At 56.0% G+C, this 23,629-nt stretch overlaps 1 protein-coding gene across 3 annotated transcripts in view; it reads left to right on the forward strand.

Moving 5' to 3' along the window:
* Nucleotides 1-23,629, forward strand: part of Phf2 (PHD finger protein 2) — a 94,963-nt gene that overhangs the window by 59,111 nt on the left and 12,223 nt on the right. For 2 of the 3 annotated variants that reach the window (XM_047526534.1, XM_047526533.1), the window contains exons 4-14: nt 6,980-7,140; nt 10,332-10,473; nt 13,791-13,977; nt 15,005-15,167; nt 16,276-16,363; nt 16,814-16,920; nt 17,399-17,490; nt 18,537-18,626; nt 20,409-20,777; nt 21,393-21,512; nt 21,890-22,005. In XM_047526534.1, the coding sequence (XP_047382490.1) occupies nt 6,980-7,140; nt 10,332-10,473; nt 13,791-13,977; nt 15,005-15,167; nt 16,276-16,363; nt 16,814-16,920; nt 17,399-17,490; nt 18,537-18,626; nt 20,409-20,777; nt 21,393-21,512; nt 21,890-22,005 (1,635 nt within the window). The remainder of the gene's footprint in view (nt 1-6,979; nt 7,141-10,331; nt 10,474-13,790; nt 13,978-15,004; nt 15,168-16,275; nt 16,364-16,813; nt 16,921-17,398; nt 17,491-18,536; nt 18,627-20,408; nt 20,778-21,392; nt 21,513-21,889; nt 22,006-23,629) is intronic. The other variant, XM_047526535.1, reaches the window with a different exon arrangement.

Consider the following 23,629-nt stretch of genomic DNA (forward strand, 5'->3'; position numbering starts at 1 on the left):
GTGCTCCTCACACATTAACCCCAGTCAATCTAAGTTGACTCTGATAATTCTAACATCTGTGCTGAGTTATGTTCTGGTTCTTGCTTTTGTCCCTGCAGACGCTGTTTGTTTGTTTTTCCTTTTAGTATACTTTGTAATTTTTTGCTGAAAGCTGGGCGTAGTGTGTTGGGTAAGAGGAACTGAGGTAATGTGGCTTTCAGCGTGAAGTTCGTGTTAATCTGGCCAGCGTTGGGGCCATGTTAAATCTGCTGTAGTGCTAGGTGCAGAGGCCTCACTTATTCTAGTTTCATGTTTGTTTGTTTCCCCCTGTTTTCTTTGTGTTTCCCTAAGATTTCCTGATTCAGTCGTCTGTCTTGCAGCTCTGTTATGATCAACTTGCTATGCTAATGTACGCTGTTTTTACTGGACACAGGTGTGTTTGCTCTCTACTCAAAAGCCAGTAGTTGAGAGAGGAAAGTTGGAGGAGGGGAAGTCAGGTTTATTCAAGGCCCAGGCCTGAAAGGATAGAGGGGACTGTCACTCTTGGCTGTCCCATCTTGGGGACCTCGAGTGCACAGAAGGGCTTTTATAGAGGAATGGAAGGATGTGCAGAGGGACAGTGGGCAGAAAGGTTACATCCTGAGCAGGGTCTTCACCATCTTGGTCACGTGTCCCCCGGCCTCTCCTCCCCCCCTTGACTAAAAAGTTGCAATCAACCTTGACCCCCTGGGTCTAGTTACAAACATATTTTCTGCACCTTAAACACACAGCAATTGGCTGTGTTAGTTGATGCACAGAATTAAAGAATAAGGAGGGCCCTGTTACACCTGCAGATGTTATCTGAAAATCCCCAGATGTTCTGGGTTCTTTAAACTTGGAGTCACAGTTATAGCTGTGACTATAAAGTTACAGTTGTGGAAGTGCGTGTTAACCGTAACGAAAGTTAGGTGCTGCTCTTCTTTAGAATTTAGAATGCTAGGCACAGGGAGGAGAAGGGACTCTGCAAAGGACAACTCCCCAAGGAGCAGCCACTGTTGCGGTTTGTCAACTAAGAAATCATGACCAAGGTTCAAATAAAAGCAAAGGCATTTCTACTGAGGTGCAGAATAGATCTGCAAATCAGAAAATAGAATTTCAGTTTGACCACACTCATTCCTCTGAGGGAAAGTTGGCTTGGGCTTGTGTAACCAGGAGAGCGGGAAGCAGACACAACTCGGTGCTTGTCCATCCGCGGGCCACTGGAATGCCCAGGTCAGGCGGTCAAAGCGGGTCACTCTGGCTTTCCCAAACCTTGCAAGGTATTACCAGGTTCTGGAAAATTTTTCTTTCTAACTGATTCAGTTCCCGACCTCTCTTTGCGGCAATACTCCTCCTGTTAGTAAATCTCTAAGTCTTTCACTTTGTCCGTCTATAGAGTTTTGGACTTTTATTTTATCAGGTGGTAAGGTCGTGGAGAAGGGACAGGTTCTTTAATTTCATGATTACTTCTCAGTGTTTTAGTTGGCCTGAGTTTCTGGGCTGTGACCTTCAGAAGCATTTCTCAGTTCCCCGCGCCATCCTTACCTGAGATGGGAAGGCTACAAGGGGCTGGAATTGGTTAATATCCCTTCTTCCTGTCATATGAGTCTGGAAAATGATTTCCCCTGCGTGGCAGACTTTTGTTACGGAGAACACTCTAGGTGTATTTTTAAATTATTTCTTTTCCTTTCCCCCTGCCTGAGTCAAGAAGAATTTTTTTGTTGTTGTTGTTGTTGTTGTTAACAGGGATTGAACCCAGGGGTGTTTAACCACATCCCAGACCCTTTTTAAATTTTTTATTTAGAAACAGGTTCTCACTAAGCTGCTTAGGGTCTCACTAAATTGCTGAGCCTGGCTTTGAACTTTTGATCCTCCTGCCTCAGTCTCCCAAGCTGCTGGGATTATAGGCAGGGACCCCCACACCTGGCTAAGGGGGATCTTGACTCCTAAGATGGTCTACACTCAACTTCTAGCTGTCTGTCAAAAGTTACCAGGTGGGAATTCCCACCATTAGCAGCTTCTGCTTCGAGGGAGGCAAGTCTTCCTATGATTTTCTTTCTTTTCCTGTCTCCCAGATTTGGTGGTGGTTGTTTCCCTGTAGCCCGAATTCCCTGATGAATCCGAGGAAAGGTGTTGATTTTTTTATTGTGAGAATGGGAGCTACAGCTTCCAAGCTCTTTATTTGTTGGGGTTGAAACCCGAAGTCGAACTCCACACTGTCTGAATCTCCTCATGTTAATTGGGTTGTTTATCTTTGTATAATTAAGTGTATGAGGTCTTTACATATTCCAGCTGGGCACGGTGGCACACACCTGTAATCCCAGCAACTCAAGAGGCTGAGGCAGGGTTGCAAGTTCAAGACCAGCCTTAGCAACTTAGCCAGGCCCTAAGCACCTTAGCAAGACCCTCTCTCAAAATAAAAAATAAAAAGTGCTGGGGATGTGGCTCAGTGGTTTAAGCGCCCCTGGGTTCAATCCCTGGTCCAAAAAAAGAAAAAAAAAAGTTCTATACATCTTTATGTATCCCAGATGCTCATCGCTTTTCAGATTTTCTCTCCCCTTCTACGGGTCCTCTTTTTGATTTCTTGGTAGTGTCCTTTGAGGCACTGAAGTTTCGATTTTGATGAAGTTCAGTTTCTCTGTTGTTCGTGCTGCAGGTGCCACTTCTAGAAAACATCACCTTGTACGAGACCTTTAACACTTAGGCTTGGTCTTCTACGGTTTTGTCGTCATGGCTTTTACATTTACGTCTTTGGCTCATTTTGCTCTGACTTCTACGTATTGCGAGGTGGGGGTCCTGCCATTCCCCTGCAGGCAGAGCCCCGGTTTTCCCAGCTTCTCTCTATGAGAAGACCGCCCTTTCCCCGTGATCTGTCTGGCACTGTGGTTGCAAAGCTCTTAACCGCAGACGTGAGCTTTGATCCCGGGCTCTCTGTGTTGTCCATGGCTCTGCATAGCTCTTTGTATGCGTGTGCGTGCGGTTGTCATAAGCTTTGCAGTGAATTCAGAAGTTGTGAGGTGTCCTCCACCATGTCCAGGCTGCCTCGCATTCCATTCAGCATTCCAAGTTTGGGTAGGAATTGTTGGACTGCAGAGCAGCATTCCATCCTTTGTTTTTCCTTTTTTCTTCTCTTTCATTTTCTTCTTTCTCTCGCTTTCTCTTTCTCTCTCTCTGTCTTTCTCTCTATCTCTCTTTCTCTCTTTCTCTCTCTCTCTCTCTCTCTCTGTCATTTAGAAGCCCTGGGAATTGAACCCAGGGACACTCTACCACTAAACTACATGCCCACCCCTTTTCATTTTTTCTTTTGAGAAAAGGTCTCACTGAGTTGCCCAAGCTGGCCTCAAACTTGTGATCCTTCTGCCTCAGCCTCCCAAGGAGCTGGGATTACCAGTGTGCACCACCATGGCTGGCTCTGTTGTTTCTTGAATCCTACTGCTTCCTTCTAGTTTTGATTTCCTTCTAGTTGAATGATAGCCTTTACTCGTTCTTTTAGCAAAAAGCCTATGAAAAATATACAATTTTTGTCTGATGGTGTTCTCATTTCATCCTTATTCTTGAATGATTCTAATATTCTGAAATTGATCTCTAGTTCCAGAGTTAAAGTTATTTTCCTTTTACTCTTTTTTTTTTTTTTTTTTTTTTTTGGTACTGGGGAGTGAATCCAGGGGCGCTCAATCACTGAGCCACACCCCCAGCCCTATTTTGTATTTTATTTAGAAACCGGACCTCACTGAGTTACTTAGGGCCTCACTAAGTTGCTGAGGCTGTCTTTGAACTTGTGATCCTCGTACCTCAGCCTCCTGAGCCGCTGGGATTCCAGGCTGTACCACCACACCTGGCTCCTTTTACTCTTTGAAGATTCTGTTTTATTATCTGTTGACATTTCTTGTTGCTGATGATGTCTGCCATCAGTCTTGTTGCTGGGGTTTTTGTTTTTCCTGGTAAATAATGTGGTAGTTTTCCCCCTTTGAAAACATTGACGATGGCCTTGTCTTTGATGTACCGTCATGTACTCAATAACTCTTGCACTTTTCTGTTTATCCTACTTAGAACTTTGTAGATCTCTTTTAATCTGAGAAGTCATATCTCAATTCTGTAAGTATTCTATTTTCTCTTTCAATAGCATTTCTTCCTCATTCCCTGGGCCATTTTTCAAATCTTTGAATTCACGATCTTTTGTTCAGCAAGTTGCCTTTTAACGCATCCTTTGGGTTTAAAAAATTTCAATCATATTTTTATTTCTAGAATTTCTATGCAGTTCCTTTTTGATGTTGTCTGTTCTTTTTTCATACTGCCCTGTTCTTTACCTAGTCCTTTTGTTCTCTTTTAGTGTATTCAATATGTTTTAAATTTAAACAAATTTCAATGTTTAAAATTTTCCTTTTCAGCTGTTCTACTTGCCTCAGTTCTTGAGATTTCCCTTTGCCTGGTGTCTCTACTGACTGCCTTCTGGTGTTCCCTTGCTTCTCTGAAGCACGGTTCTTCAGAGGGGTTGTTTTCCATGGTAGCTGGTAGGTCCCAGGCTGCTACTTGGCTTTGTAAGTGTCTTTTACTGTGAATTTCAGAGTTCCAGATTCCATCTGGGGTTCCTACTCTGTGGATTTAGTGTGAATTTGGAGTTCTCACCAGTGAGATGAGAACTTGGGGTTTGGATTATCAAAGGCGGCTTTCCCCTTATGGCCCCTGTAGATGAGAAGTTTCTTGGGGCTGTTGAAGCATCCTCGAGTGACCTTGGCGTTCCCCAGCGGCCTCAACATGACCGTCTACCTGCGTTTTCTCCTTTCTTACCTCTGGTCACTCCTGCCAGCTTATCTTCAACATTGTTGCCGCGTGGTTTGGCCAGTGGACCCTCCTCCATCCTGATCTTCACTGACTTTTTGGCAAAACTGAACTGGGAGCAGGGGTGCACACCTGTAATCCCAGTGACTTGGGAGACTGAGGCAGGAGGATCGCAAGTTCAAAACCAGCCTCAACGAGGTCCTAAGCAACTTAGCAAGACCCCGTATCTCAAAATAAAAAACAAAATGGGCTGTAGATGTAAGTTGGTGACGAAGCACCCCAGGGATCAGTCCTTAGTACCCCCCAAAAAAACCCAACCCCCCAAAGCCCTGGAGGCTGCAGCCCTCTTCTCATTGAAGTCCTGCCCTTTTGTGGGTCTTCCTCCCACCCGCCTGCTCTCTGCCCTGCTGACTCCTCTTCCTCTGACATCGCCTGCCAGGGATTCTGCTCTTGGCCCCCACCCTGAGGCTCCACACCTGTCTCCAGCTTCTAGCTCTTCTGAGCTCTTGTCCTGTCCATCCTGCTGGAACGTCCCCTGCAGGATCTGACACATACCTCCGACCAAATATGTCCCCAGCTCAGCCCTCCGTCTGCTCCTTGCTCCCCACTCCTGCCCCTCCTTACTCACACCAGTCCCCTGCCTCCCGCCTTGGCTGCTTCCTGTTCCCTCACCCCCATGTGATGGAGCAGTGGCTGTTGCCCCTCCTGAGCCCCCTATCCCCTCACTGCTCAGTCTCCAGGCGCCGCTGAGGTCCTGAGCCTCCTCCTGCTCCTGCCTTGGTTCTGTTGCAGTCCCCTGTTCACTTAGCAGGGGACAGAACTGCAGGCTGTCACCACCCTGCTGAAGCTTGCCTGTGCTCTGGGCCTGCACTGCGACCCATGACCAGGGTGGACAGGCCCCCAGTCCCTGGCTGCCCATCGCTCCTCACACCCGCCCTCTTCTCTACCCCTGGAGGCCTCTGTGACGCAGTTTGTCCCCACTCGCTTAGGCCCCTCAGGCCTCTGCTTCGTGGGCTGCCGTCTCTGATGGAAGCCTGTTCTCAGCGTCTCCAGGCTTCCGTCCAGCTCTAGCAGAACCTGGACACCAGGACAGTGCCCAGCGCACACAGGGGTGGGGTTGAGAAGCCATCCACCTGTGTGGCGGCTGGGGAACCCACATTCTCTTTGGGCTCCCACTTTCCCTGGAAGATTGTCAGGACATGTCCATGCTCCGAGACAGTCACTTGTCCCCTCTGCCTGTGGATCCCCTCATTTGCCTCTAGCCTTGTAGTGGCAGCAGTTCCCAGTAGGGGGCAGGCTAGGACTGGACACTTGTGAAGGTCACAGGGGCCATCCTGGTATGGCCTTGCCACCTTTTCTGGGTTGGGAGTGTGGGGCAGGCGGGGCTGGCGAGTGGGAGGTAGAAGGGGCCCTGACTTTACAGCTGCCTCTCTCTGTAGCTTTGTTCAACCCATCCATCTCCTGGGTCCCCTCTAGGGGGCTGGATCTATCCACAGTTTTGGTGACTCCTTCCCTTGTCAGCCCTGACCCTGGTGGCCACTGCTTTTGCTGGTTTGAGTCAGGCTGCCTGGAACTTGGCAAGTCCTGTCAAGGTGATGGGGAACCCAGGTCCCAAAAGGGGTGAGTGAGAGGCCTGCTAGGGCCTTCAGTGTGGCTGCCTTGGGCAGCAGCCAGGGCTCTGGCGAGGGATCCCAACCCAGGGCTGGAAGGTGATATTCTCAAAATGTTGTGTCATCATGCCATGTCCTGGGGCTGTGGTGGGAGGTGGGAATTTGACTTCAGGCCTAGGCTCACTGGGCTGCCCTGTGGGGCTCTCTCTGGACAGTGCCCAGGTGGCTCATCTTGTGGGGGCCTCCTGACCAAGCCACCTAGATGCAGTGGACTGGAGCTCGGCAGTCAGAGGGGGACCCACCCAGGCTGTGGTATCTCTTCCTCTGGATGCCATGGTAGGAAGGGCAGTGGTACATAGGGATGTGGCAGTCTCAGTGTCCCTTGTTACCATGGGCCCTGATCTCGATGATGGGACCAGGTGCCCTGCTCCTGGGTGGTGGTGGTGCTAGAGTTGGCACCAGTGTGGTGCTGTGGGCCGTCCTCCTCCAGTGACCTGGGAGGCCTACGGCCGGACGCTGCTTGGCCTCTCCTGCTGAGGCCTGTCTGGCGCTGGCAGCTGTGACATGGCCTCTGACCTGCACTTCCCCTGCAGTGCTGAAGATGTGGTGTCCCGTGTGCCCGGCAGCCAGCTCACGCTGGGCTACATGGAGGAACATGGCTTCACTGAACCCATCCTTGTTCCTAAGAAAGATGGGCTGGGCCTGGCTGTCCCGGCCCCCACCTTCTATGTCAGTGACGTTGAGAACTACGTGGGTAAGTGTTGTCCCCTTCCCATCTCCTGGGGGCCTGGAGTTGGGAGGCACTGGGCTCATCCACTGCATAGTGCAGACCATCCCAGCCCCCTGCATGTCCTGGACAAGAGCCTGGAAGGCCCCGCTCCTTCTTCATTACTCTGGCTACAAAGAGGGGCTAGTCTGGGGGCCCCTTGATTCTCCAGGCCTCGAATTCCACTGTTGTTGGGTATTAGTCGGCAGTGCCCTGCCCGGAAGCCCGGGAACTGTGGGTGCCCTCCCCTGCCCTGCCTGGAAGCCCAGCAGGGACCAGGCTTGCTTTCCCTGCTCCATGATCTGTTTCCCCACACTGCCAGGGCCACCTCCCTCTTGGATTCTGCCGTTTCTTGCTGATGCTGGTGGCAGCTGCCTTGTGTGTCCATGTGTAGCTGCAGCTTGTGACACTCTGTCAGGGCACGTGGGCAGAGGAGGGAGGGTATTGTGTGGCAGACAGGAGGCAGCACACCTGGGGTGGCCCTAGCAGGATAGGCTCCTGGGTCGCTGGACTCAGGTATTTATGGGGCTTCCTGGGGAGTGGCTGGTGGGGAAGGAGGAGAAACCCTGAAAAGACAGGGAGAGGGGAAGGGTGCCCAGGACGGGAGAGGGGAAGGGCATGGGTGGGGCCCTGCAGACAGGCAGTCTGTCTCTCTGAGCTTGACTTCTGAGAAGCCCACACTTGAGGGACGTTGGGGTTCAAGTGAAATCACCTGTATAAGTCCCCAAGCACGTGGAAGCACCCCCCAGGGAAGCCGTCATGTTCCATTTTGGCAGTAGACAGGGGCCACATGTGTACCCTGGGGCCACCCAGGCTGGGCTTCAGATTTTCGTGGGAAGAAGGACATGAACTAGGGGAGTGGTGGGGGATCTCAGAGAGGGGGTTGGGGGCCTCATCCGGGCCGAGGGTTGGCGGTGCTGGGGTCTGTGGAATCCTGGCAAGAGGGAGGGCAGACTGGCAGGCCATGGGGTCAGTGTGCTGGGCCACGCGTAGACAGGGCCCTTGGCCATTCATGGCTGCCCTGCTCCACCATGCTGGTGAGTGGCCTCATCTTGGCTGTCTCTGGGCATACTCATCCTATCAGGCACATGAGGCCAGTGCTGCGTGGCAGGGCTGCCTTCCTCGTTCTAAGGCCACGCCTGGCTGCTGACCTCATCCAGGGCTGCTCTTGCTGGGCATGGATCACCCGTGGGGGCTGCCAATACCCAATGAGCACCTGCCGAGTGCTGGACACTGTCCGAGCTCTTCCCATGCAGGAGCAAATTTCATCCCACCTGCAGCTGAGAAGTGGGGACCCCACTTTCTCACTGGGGCCCTGGCCACAAGGACCCTGGCCCCTCCACAGGTGTCCCTGAAGGAGCAGGGAAAAATGGTCCTTAGAGGTGTTTATTGCTTCTTACAGTCTGTCTTTTTTCTCTTAATTTAAAAAAAAAAAAAATGGAGTTTTAAAAAAAACACATCCAAAATGAGAGAAGTGGACAGTGAACGCCATGCACCTACCCCACTTTCTTCACCCTTGGAGTGTTTTAAAGCGAATCTCTACATACATCTTTTTGCCCATAGAAACTTCAGTACATCGCTCTAACATGATTTTTAAAAATGTGTAATCACAATTTTATCATCACAGTCTACTGTGTTAATGATAATTCCTCAATAGTATCTAAGACCCAGCGTAGATCTCCCCAGTTCCCTCAAAAGGGCCTCCTTACTTTTGTTTATATGAATCCGAATTCAAACAAAATCCACATGTTGCATTTGCACTTTGCGGTCCTCGAAGTCTCTCTTCCTCTGCGACAGCCCCTAGCTGCTTCCATTCTTTGGGTTCATTGGGGAAAGGGGTGGTGGGTCTGGCAGAATTCCTCGTTTCTGGGCCCTGGTCGTCAGTGTCCCTGTGGCGTGGCCTACTGGGTCTCTGTCCCAGGTGTTTCCTGTAACTCAAGCTCAGAGGCCTGATGAGATCCAAGCTCAGGTGTGGTCAGGTCCCCTTGTGGATGGGTTTGCCTCCATCTGTGAGGACACCTGTAGCATCTGCCATTCACCTCTGGTGATGCTGCCCTAGTGGTCCACAGGGCCTGGCATGCGACCTCCCTGTCCACAGAAATCCCAGTGGCCTTCACCTTGCTTCCGAGCAGCTGCTGCGGCCTGGCAAAGGGCCATTTTGCTTGCTCAATCTGTTTTTCTCCTCCTCCCTCTGATGATCATGAGTCTTCTATAAAGAACTTTCCCTCTTTGGTTATCCGGTAACCCTGAAGAATACACAGACTATACCTGCACTTTAGAAATTAGAAAGTCAAGAACCCTGCTTTCCTGGAGCACTGGTGTGGTTTCTGTAAATGTCTCCCAAAGACTCACGTGTTAAAGACTTGGTCCCCAGCCTGTGGCACTGTTGGGACATGGTGGAACCTTTAAAAGAGGGAAACTGCACCACAGCTCCAGAAAAGGCAGGGTAAATGTTTCCTCCCTAATCTGTCAGTTGATTGATTTTTAGAATAATGAGTGAGTATTCATATTAGTCAGCTGTCTATCACTATAACAAAATGCCTGAGCAATAAATTAAAAAGGGAAAAGGTTTATTTTGACTCGCTGGCCCATAATTTTGGACCTCTGATGAGGGTGTCATGTCACAGTGGGGAGAACTGCTATGTCACTAGTCAGCAAAGTGAGGAAGAAGGAGAGACCCAGAGTCCCACAGTTCCCTTGGAGGGCATGACCTAAGGACCTCCCACAAGGTTCCACATTTTAGAGGTTGTTCCATCTCCCATTAGTGCCACAGGCGGGGGACTACGTGGGCTTTGGGGGACACTTGTCCAATCCATGGTACTACCTTAAAAGTGAAGGGTTCTTGACTTTGTTCTTAAAGTGCAGATGCGCCCTGTGTATTAATCAGGATGTGCTTACACTAAGTGTTTGTTGATCTGAAATGCAAGTTGACTCAGCATCTGTATATTTATCTGTGAACCTGGCTACCCTTGCTGAGGCCTGAGGTTCTCCACCTCGCAATGTCTCTGGGTCCTTGTGGCAGTTGGGCACCGTGCATCCCGTAGAATCCAGAGCCTCAGGGCTGGGCCCACCCATGGCTGCTGCCACGTGCAAGGACCCTGAGAGTGTGTGTCCACCCCAGATTAAAGGGAGGCCACACCACCTCCTTGGTCTTCTCACATCCTCCTGCTGCTTGCCAGGGCCAGAGCGGAGCGTGGACGTGACAGACGTCACCAAGCAGAAGGACTGCAAGATGAAGCTGAAGGAGTTCGTGGACTATTACTACAGCACCAACCGCAAGCGAGTCCTCAATGTCACCAACCTTGAATTCTCCGACACCAGGTGACTGGGCCACCCTGGGTATGGGGCTTGAGGGGCCTGGCTTGGGGACCGACCCCTGCTGTGGGGCAGACGTCACAGGAGTGTGATGTACTGGCCGCGGCCCACGCTCCTTCTTTCTGTTTCTCTTTCCAAGTATGGAAGAGATCCACTATGAGCGGTGCAGACAAAGATAGGAAGCAAAGGAGGCCCCGCCCCCGGCCAGGGAGGCCCGGTGGTGAGCTGTGGAGAGGTCTCTTCCAGAACATGCACGACACACTCATGACACACACACAACCCCAGACACACTCACAACATCCACCCCTGGGCCACTGAGATGCCGACTGGCCGTCACACTCGCCCACCGACACCCACCACGCATCCCGGCACACTTACACCCTCCAACACACAGACATTGCATGCCGCCCGCCCTGCGCCCGCCCGCCCTGCCTCCCTGGGCCTGACTCCCCTCACTGCTTTCCTTAGGTGACGAGGTCCCACACAGGCCCTGTGGACCTCGTCCTACAGTTCCAGAGTTCCAGGTGGGGTTTTTTTGTGTGAGGGAACCCAGGACATCGGCGTGCTGGGCAGGTGCTACACCACAGAGCTGCACCCAGCACTCGGGGGTTGCTGTCTTCAGCCATAGCCACTGTGGGCAGCGGCATCCCTGTCAGGCTGGTCATGTGCTGGATCATGACTCTGCTCTGTTCCAGGACTATGTACTTGGCCATGGTCAGAGCCTGCCCACCCCACACCATCAGTTCCACTGCCCTCCGCTGGCCCCTTGGGAGAGATCTGGAACTCTCCCTCACTAGAGGCAGGAGTGACTAGGAGTGATCCTGTTCTTGCATCATTTCCACCTTGTCTACTTCCAAAAAGCACATGAGGTAACCCATGTGCATAAAGGAAGGAGGGAAAAAATCAAAGATTATTGAAAGAGAATATAGGACTATGCTAAGGGCCACAGAAGGAGAGGGACTGGATGTTGGATTTGGTTTGAGCTTTCTGACAGCAAAGGCAAAAAGGTGTGGGCTTGGTAAGACGAGCGCAGCTCCTACACGTGCATGGGGACTTTCCCGAGCCGCGCCCCGAGCTGCGCGGCACCTTGGGACCAGGAACATACCGAGTCGTATCTCTATCAGCTTCCTTGCTGCCTTGCCCTGCTCCTTCCCCTGGTGACAGAACTAGGGGGTGATGGTGTTTTGGCCTGAGGTTTCGCCTTGGGCCTCTCAGGGCCATGATTTGCCTCCTGTGTCCCCAGGTCCAGTCCATGGCTTTTGGTGAGCTCTCATGCCTGGGCATTCTCGTGGATGGGGGCCAGGGTCATGTCACAAGCCTGAGAACCCGTCCTGTACTCTCAAGAGGGCAGGAGGGTGGCCTCTGCCTCACTGGCAAGTCATCCTCCAGATGTTGGCCACAAAGATGAGGCCCAAACCCACGGGCCATCTGGGGCAGCTCTCAGGGCCTGCAGTGACCAGCGTGCCCCACGCCTCCCAGATGCCCCTGTGTGGTGGGCCGAGGGTATTGTGCCCACTGCCTGGCCTGCAAGCTTTGCTCACATCTAGACTCTATCGCGGCAGCCTCGGGGGCCACAGGACGGTTGGAATCCTCTCCAACGTGGAGAAAGGGCTGGCTCCACACCTGAGGAGCAGGCCAAGCTAAAGAGAGGACTTCTGGGGCTGTGTCAGAACGTGGAGTCAGCCGGCCAGATCTGGGTGGTGGAGACCAAGGCCGCTGAAGCAGGGCCTCTTCCTGTATGCAGGGCCTTTTACTTGGGGCAGGGACCCTCCTACAGGCCGGGACCCTCTCCTGAGTGCAGCAATATGCTCAGGGCGTGGACTGGGGACATGAGGACCCCTGTGGGAGTGGTCACAAGAAGTTTGCTGTGACTGAAGTTGTTAAAGTCAGGGAGGCAGGACCAGGCTTGTGATTGTGGCAGTGTTTTGATTTAGGGTCTTTAAGATAGAGAACTTGCTGGTGCGGTGGCACATGCCGGTCATCCCAGCAACTCAGGAGGCTGAGGCCGGAGGATTGTGAGTTCAAAGCCAGCCTCAGTAACTTAGCGAGGCCCTAAGCAACAGGATGTGGCTTAGTGGTTAAGCGCTCTACGTTCAATCCCTGGCACAAAAAAGAAAAAAGATAGAGAACTCCCTTCCACTGATTGGGAAAGACTCAGATGGAAATAAAGGTTTTATTCTGGGTCCCGGGGGCTATAGCACCTGCCTAGAAGACACACACATGGAGTTCAGAAAGCACTGGCGGGGAGAGAGAGGGGTCCAAGGTGCTGTTCAGACCAGCTTCCTGTGGGGGTTGGAGTTGGTGGCTCCAGCAGGCAGACACGGGCTCCACAGTCTTGCTGTTACTGAGAGGGGGTCACGGTAGATCTGTGTAGCCCAGGTGGGAGTAGAGGCCACCAGGGCCAGTTAAGCAGGCTGAATGTCACCGTCCCATCGGGAGGTGGTCACCAGGGCAGACTTCTGGACCAGACACATTGAGGAAGGGAGGAGACTGGGAACTGGAGACTGGAGGGGTGACTGAGGTGGCTCGTGGTGCCAGAAAGCCCAGCTTTTGTTTAAGGTGGCTGTCGAGGCAACATGAGGTTTTAAGGACTCACAGATGGTCTCCTCAGAGCTCCCTGGCCTTCACACTGAGATGGAGAACGAGACATGAAGGGCACCGTAGGAGCCCCTGATGGAGCCCTGGGGACATGAGGGACCCTGTGTGGCCTGAGGAGGTAAAAAGCTCCAAGACCTGGTTCTCCAGGGTGGCCAAAATATCACCCCTCGGGTGCTGCTGGCCTTGACATTTTGGTGCAGTATTATGCATTTTATGCAGGACAGTGACATTTAATTGAATCAAAGGCTGCCTTCACCTTTGCCCACGCTCCATGGGTACGAGTTAGCGGGATTTTTCTGTGCACTGACGTGGCAGTCACAGGCTGCCTCTTCTGGGCTCTGGAGAGCAGTGACATTTTTTCAGGTGAGGAACCCGGACTCTCGGGCCCTCCTCTGCCGCAGCGATGTCGATGTGGGCTCACCCGGAGTGGCCTGCTCTCCGTTCCTCTGGAAAGAGGTTCTCCCCCTGGGGTGGCCGGTTCCCAGGCCTTCTGCCCCCATTCTTCTGAACATGGAGGCCAGCAGTCTCAGCCTACATGCCACGGCCAGTGGGCTCATTTTGCCTTCTGCTGTCTTCGGTTTGCCTGTCTGTGAAGTGGGAGCAATGTCACGTGGCCCGCAAGCCGTGAAGTGTGTGCCATGCCTCTCAGCTCCTTGCCTGCCCCAGGCATACAAATCTGGGAGCACTGGTTCCCATCACCACTGACTGTCCTCTCCTTCCCCCAGAATGTCCAGCCTCGTGGAGCCGCCTGACATTGTGAAGAAACTGTCCTGGGTAGAAAACTACTGGCCCGATGACGCATTGCTGGCCAAGCCCAAAGTGACCAAGTACTGCCTGATCTGCGTGAAGGACAGCTACACGGACTTCCACATCGACTCGGGGGGAGCCTCTGCCTGGTACCATGTGCTCAAGGTGAGCCCAGCCCCCCGGGCACACCTCGCCTGCAGGCACCTGCGACCATTTGCAAGATGGTTTGCAGTTCCTCAGAAGTTACCCCACAGGAGGGACCCTGGAATATCTGGCCCTGGAACAGCAGGCTGTGGAGACATGTCTGGCTGGGGAGAGGAGTGCTTCTGGAACCAGTGGCATGCTGTGTCTCTGTTTGCTAATGGGACTGAGGCTCATGAGCAGTTGGGTGAGACCACCGGGTGGCAAGGGAGCAGAGAAGGCAGAGAGGTGTTGGGAAGACTTCCCGGAAGGGAGTCAGCCACAGCCAGGACTCCCACGAAGCCAGCCGAGCAGGAGCCTCCCACTGGAGGAAGCCAGAGGAACAATGAGATGCCCATGGCAACAGGCCCCCTAAGCTTTGGGCTCTACCAGCTACAGACCGAGTTTCTCCAGAGCGCCTGGGGCTTGAGTCGGGGGTGATGGCCTTGAGCCTATTGCCACCATGTCCTCTGAGCCCATCTTTGACCCGGTACACGGTCTTGGGTCTCACTGCTCAGCGTGCAAAGCCCTGCCTGGGAAATGGTAGTGGACCTTCAGTCCAGCCGGGAGCCCAGCAGCTCTCAGAGCAGAGCTGCCCAGGACTCACTGAATAGCGGGGTGCAGCTTCCTTTTCTTACTGGGTACCCACACATTGATAGTTCCACAGAAGAGTGCATGCGAGTTTACAGGGTGCTTCCCCGCAGCGGTGCCGGGGCTCATCTACCTAGAACCTCCCTAAAACACACCCCTGCATTGCAGGTAGGGGTGAGGGGCCCGGGCCAGGACCCGTCCAGCAGCCCCAGCACAGAATGGGCCTCGCTCCCTGGCACCCAGTGTCCCCAGCACTGGACGGACTCTGTCCCTCCATCGCCCATTGTAGCCGGCACGGGGGGCTCTGTTTCCCTCTTTCTCAGTGTTCCCGGCACCAGGCGGGCTGTGCGGCCCCCCGCCCCGGGTGGGAGCTGCCCCGTGGCCCTGGCGTTGTGGCTCTGCCCACGGGCTCTCTCGGCAGGGGGAGAAGATCTTCTATCTCATCAGGCCGGCCTCGGCCAACATCTCCCTGTACGAGCGCTGGCGGTCGGCCTCCAACCACAGCGAGATGTTCTTTGCCGACCAGGTGGACAAGTGCTACAAGTGCACCGTCAAGCAGGGCCAGACCCTCTTCATCCCCTCAGGTGAGCACGTGGCTCTGGGAGCGGAACTCGGGCTTGCCGCTCTCCTGGTGGTCACGGCGCTGGCCCCGTGCTGTGTCCCAGCCACTGGCCGCTGTTCCAGCCCAGTCCTTACAGAGGACCCAGCAGTGGGCTCCGTGGGAGCGGGTGGCCTGGTGCCAATCCCGTCTTGGTCAGCACTGGGACCACCTCTGGGCTGTGTGGCCTGACTCCCCAAGGCAGAGCCACCAACCTGGGAGACCGGACTCAGAGAGCCCAGGGTGGTAGGAGCAGCCAAAGTCAAGGAGGCCAGCGCTGAGGAAGGAGGGCAGTGTTCACTGAGGGGCGTGTTGAACCAGCACGGGAGAAAGCAGGTCCTGAGCAGCTGAGGGTCCCCCAGATTCTTCTGTGAGAGTAAATTCCAGACCTTCTCTTGCCTCGCTCATAAGCCATCCACTATCTGAAAGACTTCCTTCCTTTTAAAGTAACAGTTATAATCCTAGCATCCCATCTTGAAAAGTGAACAATTAAATCACAAGTTCGTGGGGTCATCAAATAGCCAGTGAGTGTTTGGATTTTCTAATGGTGATATTTCTTTTTCTATTTAAATTCAGGATCCAAATGAGTCCTAAGAGTTTGACTGAGTTCCAAGCCTCTGAATCTTTGTAATCTCCAGGGCCCCTCTTTCCCTCCCTGGCTTCCTCACTGTCATAGTTATTTCAGGAAGAGCTACGGATTTCCCGGAGTCTGGCCCTGGCTCCATCCCCAAGGATAACCTAGGGACAAATGCCAGCTCTCAGGGAGAGCAGAGGCCCCAGCTTGGTTTCCTCATGCCTCTGCATATGGAGGTCTGGGGCTTAGGCTCACTCTCTGTGTGATGCAAGGCTTGATCCAAGGGTCTGTGCTACCTCAGCCACCTTCTGTTCCCAGCCCTCAGAGGGCGGGCGGGACTGGGACCAGAGAGCTCCTAATATAAGCAGCCTGGATAGGTGGGGGCACCGAGGCATAGGCTGATAGGATGGGAGTCCATGCTGAGCAGGGGAGGCCAGCACTGGCCTGGAGCCTGAACAGGCAGCTCCTGAGTGCATGGAGCAAGGTGGAGCCTAGCCTCATCCCTGTCTGTCTCTCTCAGGCTGGATTTACGCCACGCTCACCCCTGTGGACTGCCTGGCCTTCGCTGGACATTTTCTCCACAGCCTGAGTGTGGAGATGCAGATGAGGTAGTGCCAGCAGTGCTATCCGCCCTCGGGGCTCTGCCTGGCAGGGTTCCCCTCCGGCTGGGTTGGTGTGATGGACATCTTGCATCTTGGCCTGCGTCCTGGCTGGGCCCAACCTGTGGATGGCTCTGGACACCACTGTCAGCCTTGCTGGGCCTCCTCATGCTATGGAAAGAGGGCAGATTAGCTCCGTGGTCTCACGAGTTCTCTGGGGGGGCTGGGCTGGACCATCCAGTGGTGGTTTGAGGTCATTGAAAGCTGCTGTCACCTTTCTTGGGCTTTGGCTGAGATCCCTAGGTGCTGCAGCCTCTGCGTCCACCCAAGGTGGTTGTCTTGGCTGTGTAGGGCCCAGGGGAGGCGCCGGCAGGCATGCTTGGGTGGTGTGGCCATGGCCCTCTGTAATGGCCTGCTTGTTACTCCTTGCCCTATGTGATTTCGGGCTGTGGCTTCCAGGGCGTACGAAGTGGAAAGGAGGTTGAAACTGGGCAGCCTGACTCAGTTTCCCAACTTTGAAACCGTCTGCTGGTACATGGGGAAGCACCTGCTGGAGGCATTCAAAGGTACTGGCCGTTCCAGGTCAGGCATTTGAGGTGTCCCTGTGACCGGGGGTAGACAGGCCTGGTATCAGGCACTCTGTCATTTCACGTAGCTCCATCGTAGCCCTTGGGAGTAAGAAGGAGGGGTTGGGTTGCTTGGTGCAAGTCCGCGGGGTCAGCCCCAGGCCTATCTCCAGGCATTCCCACAGTCCTTTGCTAGGGCAGGGCTGGGTGCTGGGTGGACAGGGAAGAGCCAGATGGTCTGTATCAGAAACCTGGTGGGCAAGCTGCAGGTAAGATAGCAGGAGGATGGCAGGATGGCTGACCCTTCCCCTTGCAGGGCAGGCCGCCCGGTGGGTGGGCGCCCTAGGTTCCAAGAGGAACCGTTGGCAGTTGGGCGGGTGACTGTGGGCAGAGGCCTCTGGAAGGCAGGGCCCTGGGCACCCTCCAGCCTGCTGCTGGGCTGGGTGCCCACCACACTAATGAGTTTCCTCATCCCCAGGTTCTCACAAATCTGGGAAACAGCTGCCCCCTCATTTAGTCCAAGGGGCTAAAATTCTCAATGGTGCTTTCAGGTCATGGACAAAGAAGCAGGTAGGTAGCGGGTCACTTGTGTTCTTAGGGGAGTGGGTGACAGGCAGCAGCAATACACAGGGTGTGTCCTACTCAGTGGGTAGCAGGTGGGTGGCTCTGACCTGCCCGTTCTGGCCCAGGGAGTACTTTTGTGCCACTCACAGAGAGCAGTCGCCTCCCGGGGGTGGGGTAGACACAGGTAGGTTGAGAGTGCTCCCCCATCCTGGGCTTTGGTGGGGACAGCACTAGGAACCTGGAGAGGGCAGGCGGTCCTGGGAGCAGCTGGCCCAATGACCAGGCATCTGGGTCTGGACAGAGAGTGCGGGGGACACTCTTGGGCCCTGCTATGCAGGAGCCGTGCTGCCTGGTGCAGGCGCACTCACCCTCCCCAGCCAGCTTGCTGTGACCTGGGCCATGCACCTGCTGTGGCCACCTCGCGACCCCATGGTGCTGGCCCCTGAGCAGTGGAAGCTGTTCTCAGACGGGCCCAGAGGAGCCTGCTTCCCACTTCTGTTCTCACTGCCTGGGCTGTGGCTGCAGAGAGGGGTGTCTCTGGCTCAGCCCTGGGCACCTTGGCTCTCTGCCTCCTGCTGGGTCCATGCAGAGCTCCCTGGCCAGTGCAGCTGGAGGGAGGGGGGCTGCCTCCCAGGACAGGGATCACCTCCAGGCAGGGAGCCCCGGCGTGCAGTCTGACTTGCTCATGGGTCAGGCAGGTGGGGAGAGGGCCGCCAGTGCCCTCCCAGGGCCATCCTGTGGCCACCCTCTCTCCTGGACTGGGGGTCATCCAGGGGGCCCTGCACCTCCCCTCAGCTGCCTGGCCCCATGCACCCCACAGGCTGCTCAGGGTAGCCTCTGGGGAGGACCTCGCCCCTGGGACTGTGCGGTGGGACGCACGACTCCTTGTCAGGCAGGTTCCAGGATGCTGTGCTCCATGGCACCTCTCACCCCGTGACAGGTGGGCTGGCCATGGCCCCGTCTGAGTGGGAAGGAAGGGCATAGCCTGGAGGGGGAGGGTGGGGGCCAAGGAGCCACAGAGGCAGAGCTGGCGCTGACCTCGGGTCCCGCAGGCCCTGGCCGAGCACGAGGACGAGCTTCCGGAGCACGTCAGGCCCTCTCAGCTCATCAAGGACCTGGCCAGAGAGATCCGGCTCAGCGAGGTACGGGCACGCCCAGCGCCCTGCGCTGGACCCCGGGACAAGGGCGGGCCCGTCTGTCCTTCTCAGGGTCTGTGAGCCCGCCTGGCCCAGAGCTGCCCTCCCGGGGGCTCGCCTGCTCACGGGTCCACTCCCAGGCCTGGAGCTGGGCCGGGCTCTGGTGCTGGCTCGCAGGGAGTGAGTGGTGGACGGGCCCTCCAGCTCCCACGTGGAGGGGCCCCAGCAGGAGAAGCCCCCGTGTCCAGCCCCTCAATGCCCCTGAGTCTGGCAGAGCCTGGCAACCTCCCGTGCTTGGGGAGGATGAAGAGCCTGAGCGTGTCAGGGGTCAAGTAGCTGATGGTGCCATACGATGGTGGGTGGGCGTGAGCGTGTCACAGGATGGCGTGGCGTGGGTGTGTGTCATGTGATGGTGTGTGTGTGTGTCACAGGGTGGTGTGGGGTGTGTGTGTGTCACGGTGGTGCAGGGTGGGCGTGAGTGTGTCACACAATGGGGTGCGGTGTGTGTGTGTGTCACAGGATGGTGTGGGGTATGTGTGTCACAGGATGGCGTGGAGTGGGTATGTGTCATGTGATGGTGTGAGTGTGTGTGTGTCACAGGGTGGTGTGGAGTGGGTGTGTGTCATGTGATGGTGTGGGTGTGTGTGTGTCACAGGGTGGTGTGGAGTGGGCGTGAGTGTGTCACACAATGGGGTGAGGTGTGTGTGTGTGTCACAGGATGGTGTGGGGTATGTGTGTGTCACAGGATGGCATGGAGTGGGTGTGTGTCATGTGATGGTGTGGGTGTGTGTGTCACACAATGGGGTGGGAGGTGTGTGTTGTGTCACGGTAGTGTGGAGTGGGTGTGTGTCATGTGATGGTGTGGGGTATGTGTGTGTCACGGTGGTGTGGGGTGGGCGTGAGTGTGTCACACAATGGGGTAGAGTGGGTGTGTGTCACATGATGGTGTCAGTGTGTGTGTCACAGGATGGTGTGGGATATGTGTGTGTCACAGGGTGGTGTGCGGTGGGCGTGAGTGTGTCACACAACGGGGTGGGGTGTGTGCGTCACAGGGTGGTGTGCGGTGGGCGTGAGTGTGTCACACAACGGGGTGCGGTGTGTGTGTCACAGGATGGTGTGGGGTATGTGTGTGTCACAGAATGGCGTGGAGTGGGTGTGTGTCATGTGATGGTGTGGGGTATGTGTGTGTCACAGGATGGCGTGGAGTGGGTGTGTGTCATGTGATGGTGTGGGTGTGGGTGTCACAGGGTGGTGTGGAGTGGGCGTGTGTCACACAATGGGGTGAGTTGTGTGTGTGTGTCACAGGATGGTGTGGGGTATGTGTGTGTCACAGGGTGGTGTGCGGTGGGCGTGAGTGTGTCACACAACGGGGTGGGGTGTGTGTGTCACAGGGTGGTGTGCGGTGGGTGTGAATGTGTCACACAACGGGGTGGGGTGTGTGCATCACAGTGGTGTGGAGTGGGTGTGTGTCGTGATGGTGTGGGTGTGTGTGTCACAGGGTTGTGTGGGGTATGTGTGTGTCACAGGGTGGTGTGGGGTGGGCGTGAGTGTGTCACACAACGGGGTGGGGTGTGTGCGTCACATGATGGTGGGTGGGCGTGAGTGTGTCACTCAGTGGGGTGGGTGCACATGTGTCACACGATGGCATGAGGCAGGTGTGAGTGTGGGTGTTGCACACAGGTTGCAGGGTGGTGTGGGATGGGTGTGCCTCTCTGCCTCCCTGGGTCCTGGCGTGGGGACCCTCCTGCTGTGGTCTTGGAGCAGAGTGACCCTCCTTTTCCCACCCAGAATGCCTCCAAAACCGTCCGACCAGAAGTGAATGTCATCGCCTCCTTGGATGAGGTCTGTGACGGGGACCGGGAGAAGGAGGAGCCCCCATCTCCCATTGAGGCCACCCCACCTCGATCCCTCCTGGAGAAGGTGTCCAAAAAAAAGACTCCCAAGACTGTGAAGATGCCCAAGCCATCCAAAATCCCCAAGCCCCCCAAGCCCCCCAAGCCCCCGAAGCCCCCCAAAACTTTGAAGCTCAAGGATGGAGGCAAGAAGAAGGGAAAGAAGTGCCGGGAGTCCGCCTCGCCCACCATCCCCAACTTGGACCTGCTGGAGGCCCACACCAAGGAGGCACTGACCAAGATGGAGCCGCCCAAGAAGGGCAAGGTGGGGCTGCAGTGGCCCAGCCTGCATGTCACCTGAGGCTCTGGGCACCTTCTGGGCACCAGGCTGGTGGGGACGGAGACTGGTGCCTGTGTGGGGAGGGGGCGCACTGTGAGGGTCCCAGAGGCGTGCAGGGGTCTTGCTCTGGCACGGTCTTCCCCTGGACACTCTTCCCTGCCCGCTCCAGCCCGGACTAGGCGTCCAGATCCAGGCCCTGGCAGGCAGACTGTGCCCCAGCCAGCAGTGGCAGAGGGAGGCAGCATCACTGGTGCCCTGGCAGGGGCTGCACCCGGGAGGGCCAGCCAGCGCAGGGGGAAGGGTGGTCTTCCAGGAGGGCGGCCCAGCTGGGCATCCGAGAAGCTGTTCCTGGGCTGAGGTCTGAATGTGGACAAAGTGCCCCTGCAGAAGCAGCGTGCAGAACTGGAGCAGGGGAGAGGGATGGGCCCAGCCCAGGCACCCGCTGTGCCTCCAGGGTCTTAGGTCTTAGGGTCGAATGGATGATGGACGACGGACAGATGGGTGGAGGAGGGGCTGGCTGAGCCACCACGGGCGCAGGAGGCAGGGAGTCCCACTCAGCCTCCGCATCTGCCTTTGGGTCATGAATGCTCTGTGTTCTAGGCTCCCAAGAGTGTCCTGAGTGTCCCCAACAAGGACGTGGTCCACACACAGAACGACGTGGAGCGGCTCGAGATCCGGGAGCAGACAAAGAGCAAGTCGGAGGCCAAGTGGAAGTACAAGGTGTGGCGTGTGCGTGTGCGTGTGTGCGGTGAGTGTGAGCAGAGGCTGAACCGTGATGCCCTGCGTGCGCAAGGCGTGTGCGGCCCGCACTTGCCCGGGCCCACCAGGTGCTGCCACAGACGCCTCCGCAGGCCTGGAGGGTGTGGCCCCAGGGCCACCTTCTGTGGGGCAGCACGGACGTGTTGGTGGTGTGTCCCCATCTTCACCATCAGCGCTCTGGTGTGTGCCTCTGCTCCCCGGGGGCCCGGCAGCTTCCCAGGCAGGTCCTGCCAGCCTGGGGCCGGGCAGTGGTGGGAGCTGCGAGCGACTTTCCGGTCACTGCCTCTGCCTGCCACCCTGCCCCGTGGGCTCAGCAGCGGCCCTGGTCTTGCTTTCAGAACAGCAAACCCGACTCCCTACTGAAGATGGAGGAAGAGCAGAAGTTGGAGAAGTCGCCCCTGACTGGAAACAAGGACAAGTTTTCCTTTTCTTTCTCCAACAAGAAACTCCTGGGGTATGTGAGGGCTCAGATGTTGGGGCGTGACCGCACAGGCAGCCTGCCCCCCATCCCACCCCACAGACGCCGCACACGCACACGTCACACAGGCAGATGCTGCACACACGCCCCGTGCCTCACACACGCCACGCAGGCTCCCACAGCACAGCCCTGCAGATCACAGCCCGCCCATCCTCACAGAAACCCCGGGGACACTCCCTTCCCAGCACACTGCACCACCCACCCCACGCGTGTGGACCCCACCGTGCTCACGCACATGCACACTGCATCATAACCACACACACACCACATGTGCATCTCACACGCGCGCGCACGCATCCTTTGATGGATGCACCCGCAGCTGGGCGCTTCTGCCTCCAAGCTGCTGACCTCACTCACAGCAGCTCTGCCTGGAGGAGGCAGCCTGCAGCAGGCGGGGAGGAGCCCAAGTTAACTGGCCAACGTGAAGGCACTGAGGTCCTGGCCCTCGTAGTCCCATGGCCAGTTGAAGGGGCACCATGAACCCAGCAGTCTCCTAGGTCCACCCAAAATCTTGGTGGTGATGGGTGCCATGGGGAAGGGTTTGTGGGCCCCTGGGTGTGGAGGCATGTCCTGTGCAGAGTCAGGAGGGCTTCCTAGAGAAGGTGGCACCTGCCTTGGAGCCACGCAGGCTTCAGCATGGGAGCCAGGCGTGCTGCGGGCTTGCGAGCCAGGCTGTAGGAACTTCCAGGCTCCAGCTGCAGGTGCCCAGGTCTACCCATCCTGGGCATAGACGTGTCCCCCTGAGGTGTCCCCACTGCCTGCAGGTCCTGGTGGGAGTGGCGGCCACTTTTCGGCAGTGGCCGCTGACTGACTTTAGCTGGGTCTCAGGTTCCTCAGCTGAGAAATGGGAGAAGGCCCCTCCAGTGGTGGAGAAACGGGCAGGTGCCAGGGCTGAGCCTGGTGAGAGGGTGTGCCCACAGGGGCAAGCCTGCATGTCTGGTCTTGGTGCCCTGATGCCATAGCCCTGGGCTTGCCCGCTTCTGTATGCACTGCCTGCAGGTCTCAGGGAAGCTTTCCAGTGGGGGCAGTTCCTTGAAGGTGCCATGGAGTTTAGAAGATGGGGGTGAGAAAGGTGGAGGTGACTCTAGCGTGCGTGCCCCCGTGCACACGCGTGTGTTCCGTGCCCAGCTGTCAGGCAGCAGTCTGGACCCTGCTCTTCTCCAAGAGCCCTGGAGGCTGCGGGGCTGCCCCACACACTGTCCACACGCCAGCCTTTCCCTTTGCTTGGAACTGGAGCTGCATCTAAAGTTCCCCTGCTGTCCCTGCTGTTGAGCGAGTCCTGAAGTCCCGGGGCCCAGGCTGGAGCTGCTCAGGCTGAGCCTGTGGGGTGCTTCTTGCCTGGAGCAGTCCTTCCTGGCCCCAGCAGAGATGAGTTACATATTTCTTAGACTAGGGCATGCACACCGTGGCCCTGAAGGTATCATCCCAAAATAGCTTTTCAGAAAAAGACAGCGAAGACAGGTTTCGGCATGTGTCAGGATTCCCCGGCAGGCTGGCAGAGGGCCCGTGCTTGTTAGAGGTCCCTGGAGGGCACAAGCACAGCACTCAGACCATCCTCAGAAGGGCTTTCTCTGTACCTCATGAGCTGCGTGTCAGAACC

The sequence above is a fragment of the Sciurus carolinensis genome, chromosome 15, assembly GCF_902686445.1.
Source record: "Sciurus carolinensis chromosome 15, mSciCar1.2, whole genome shotgun sequence".
In the NCBI taxonomy this organism is placed as follows: domain Eukaryota; kingdom Metazoa; phylum Chordata; class Mammalia; order Rodentia; family Sciuridae; genus Sciurus; species Sciurus carolinensis.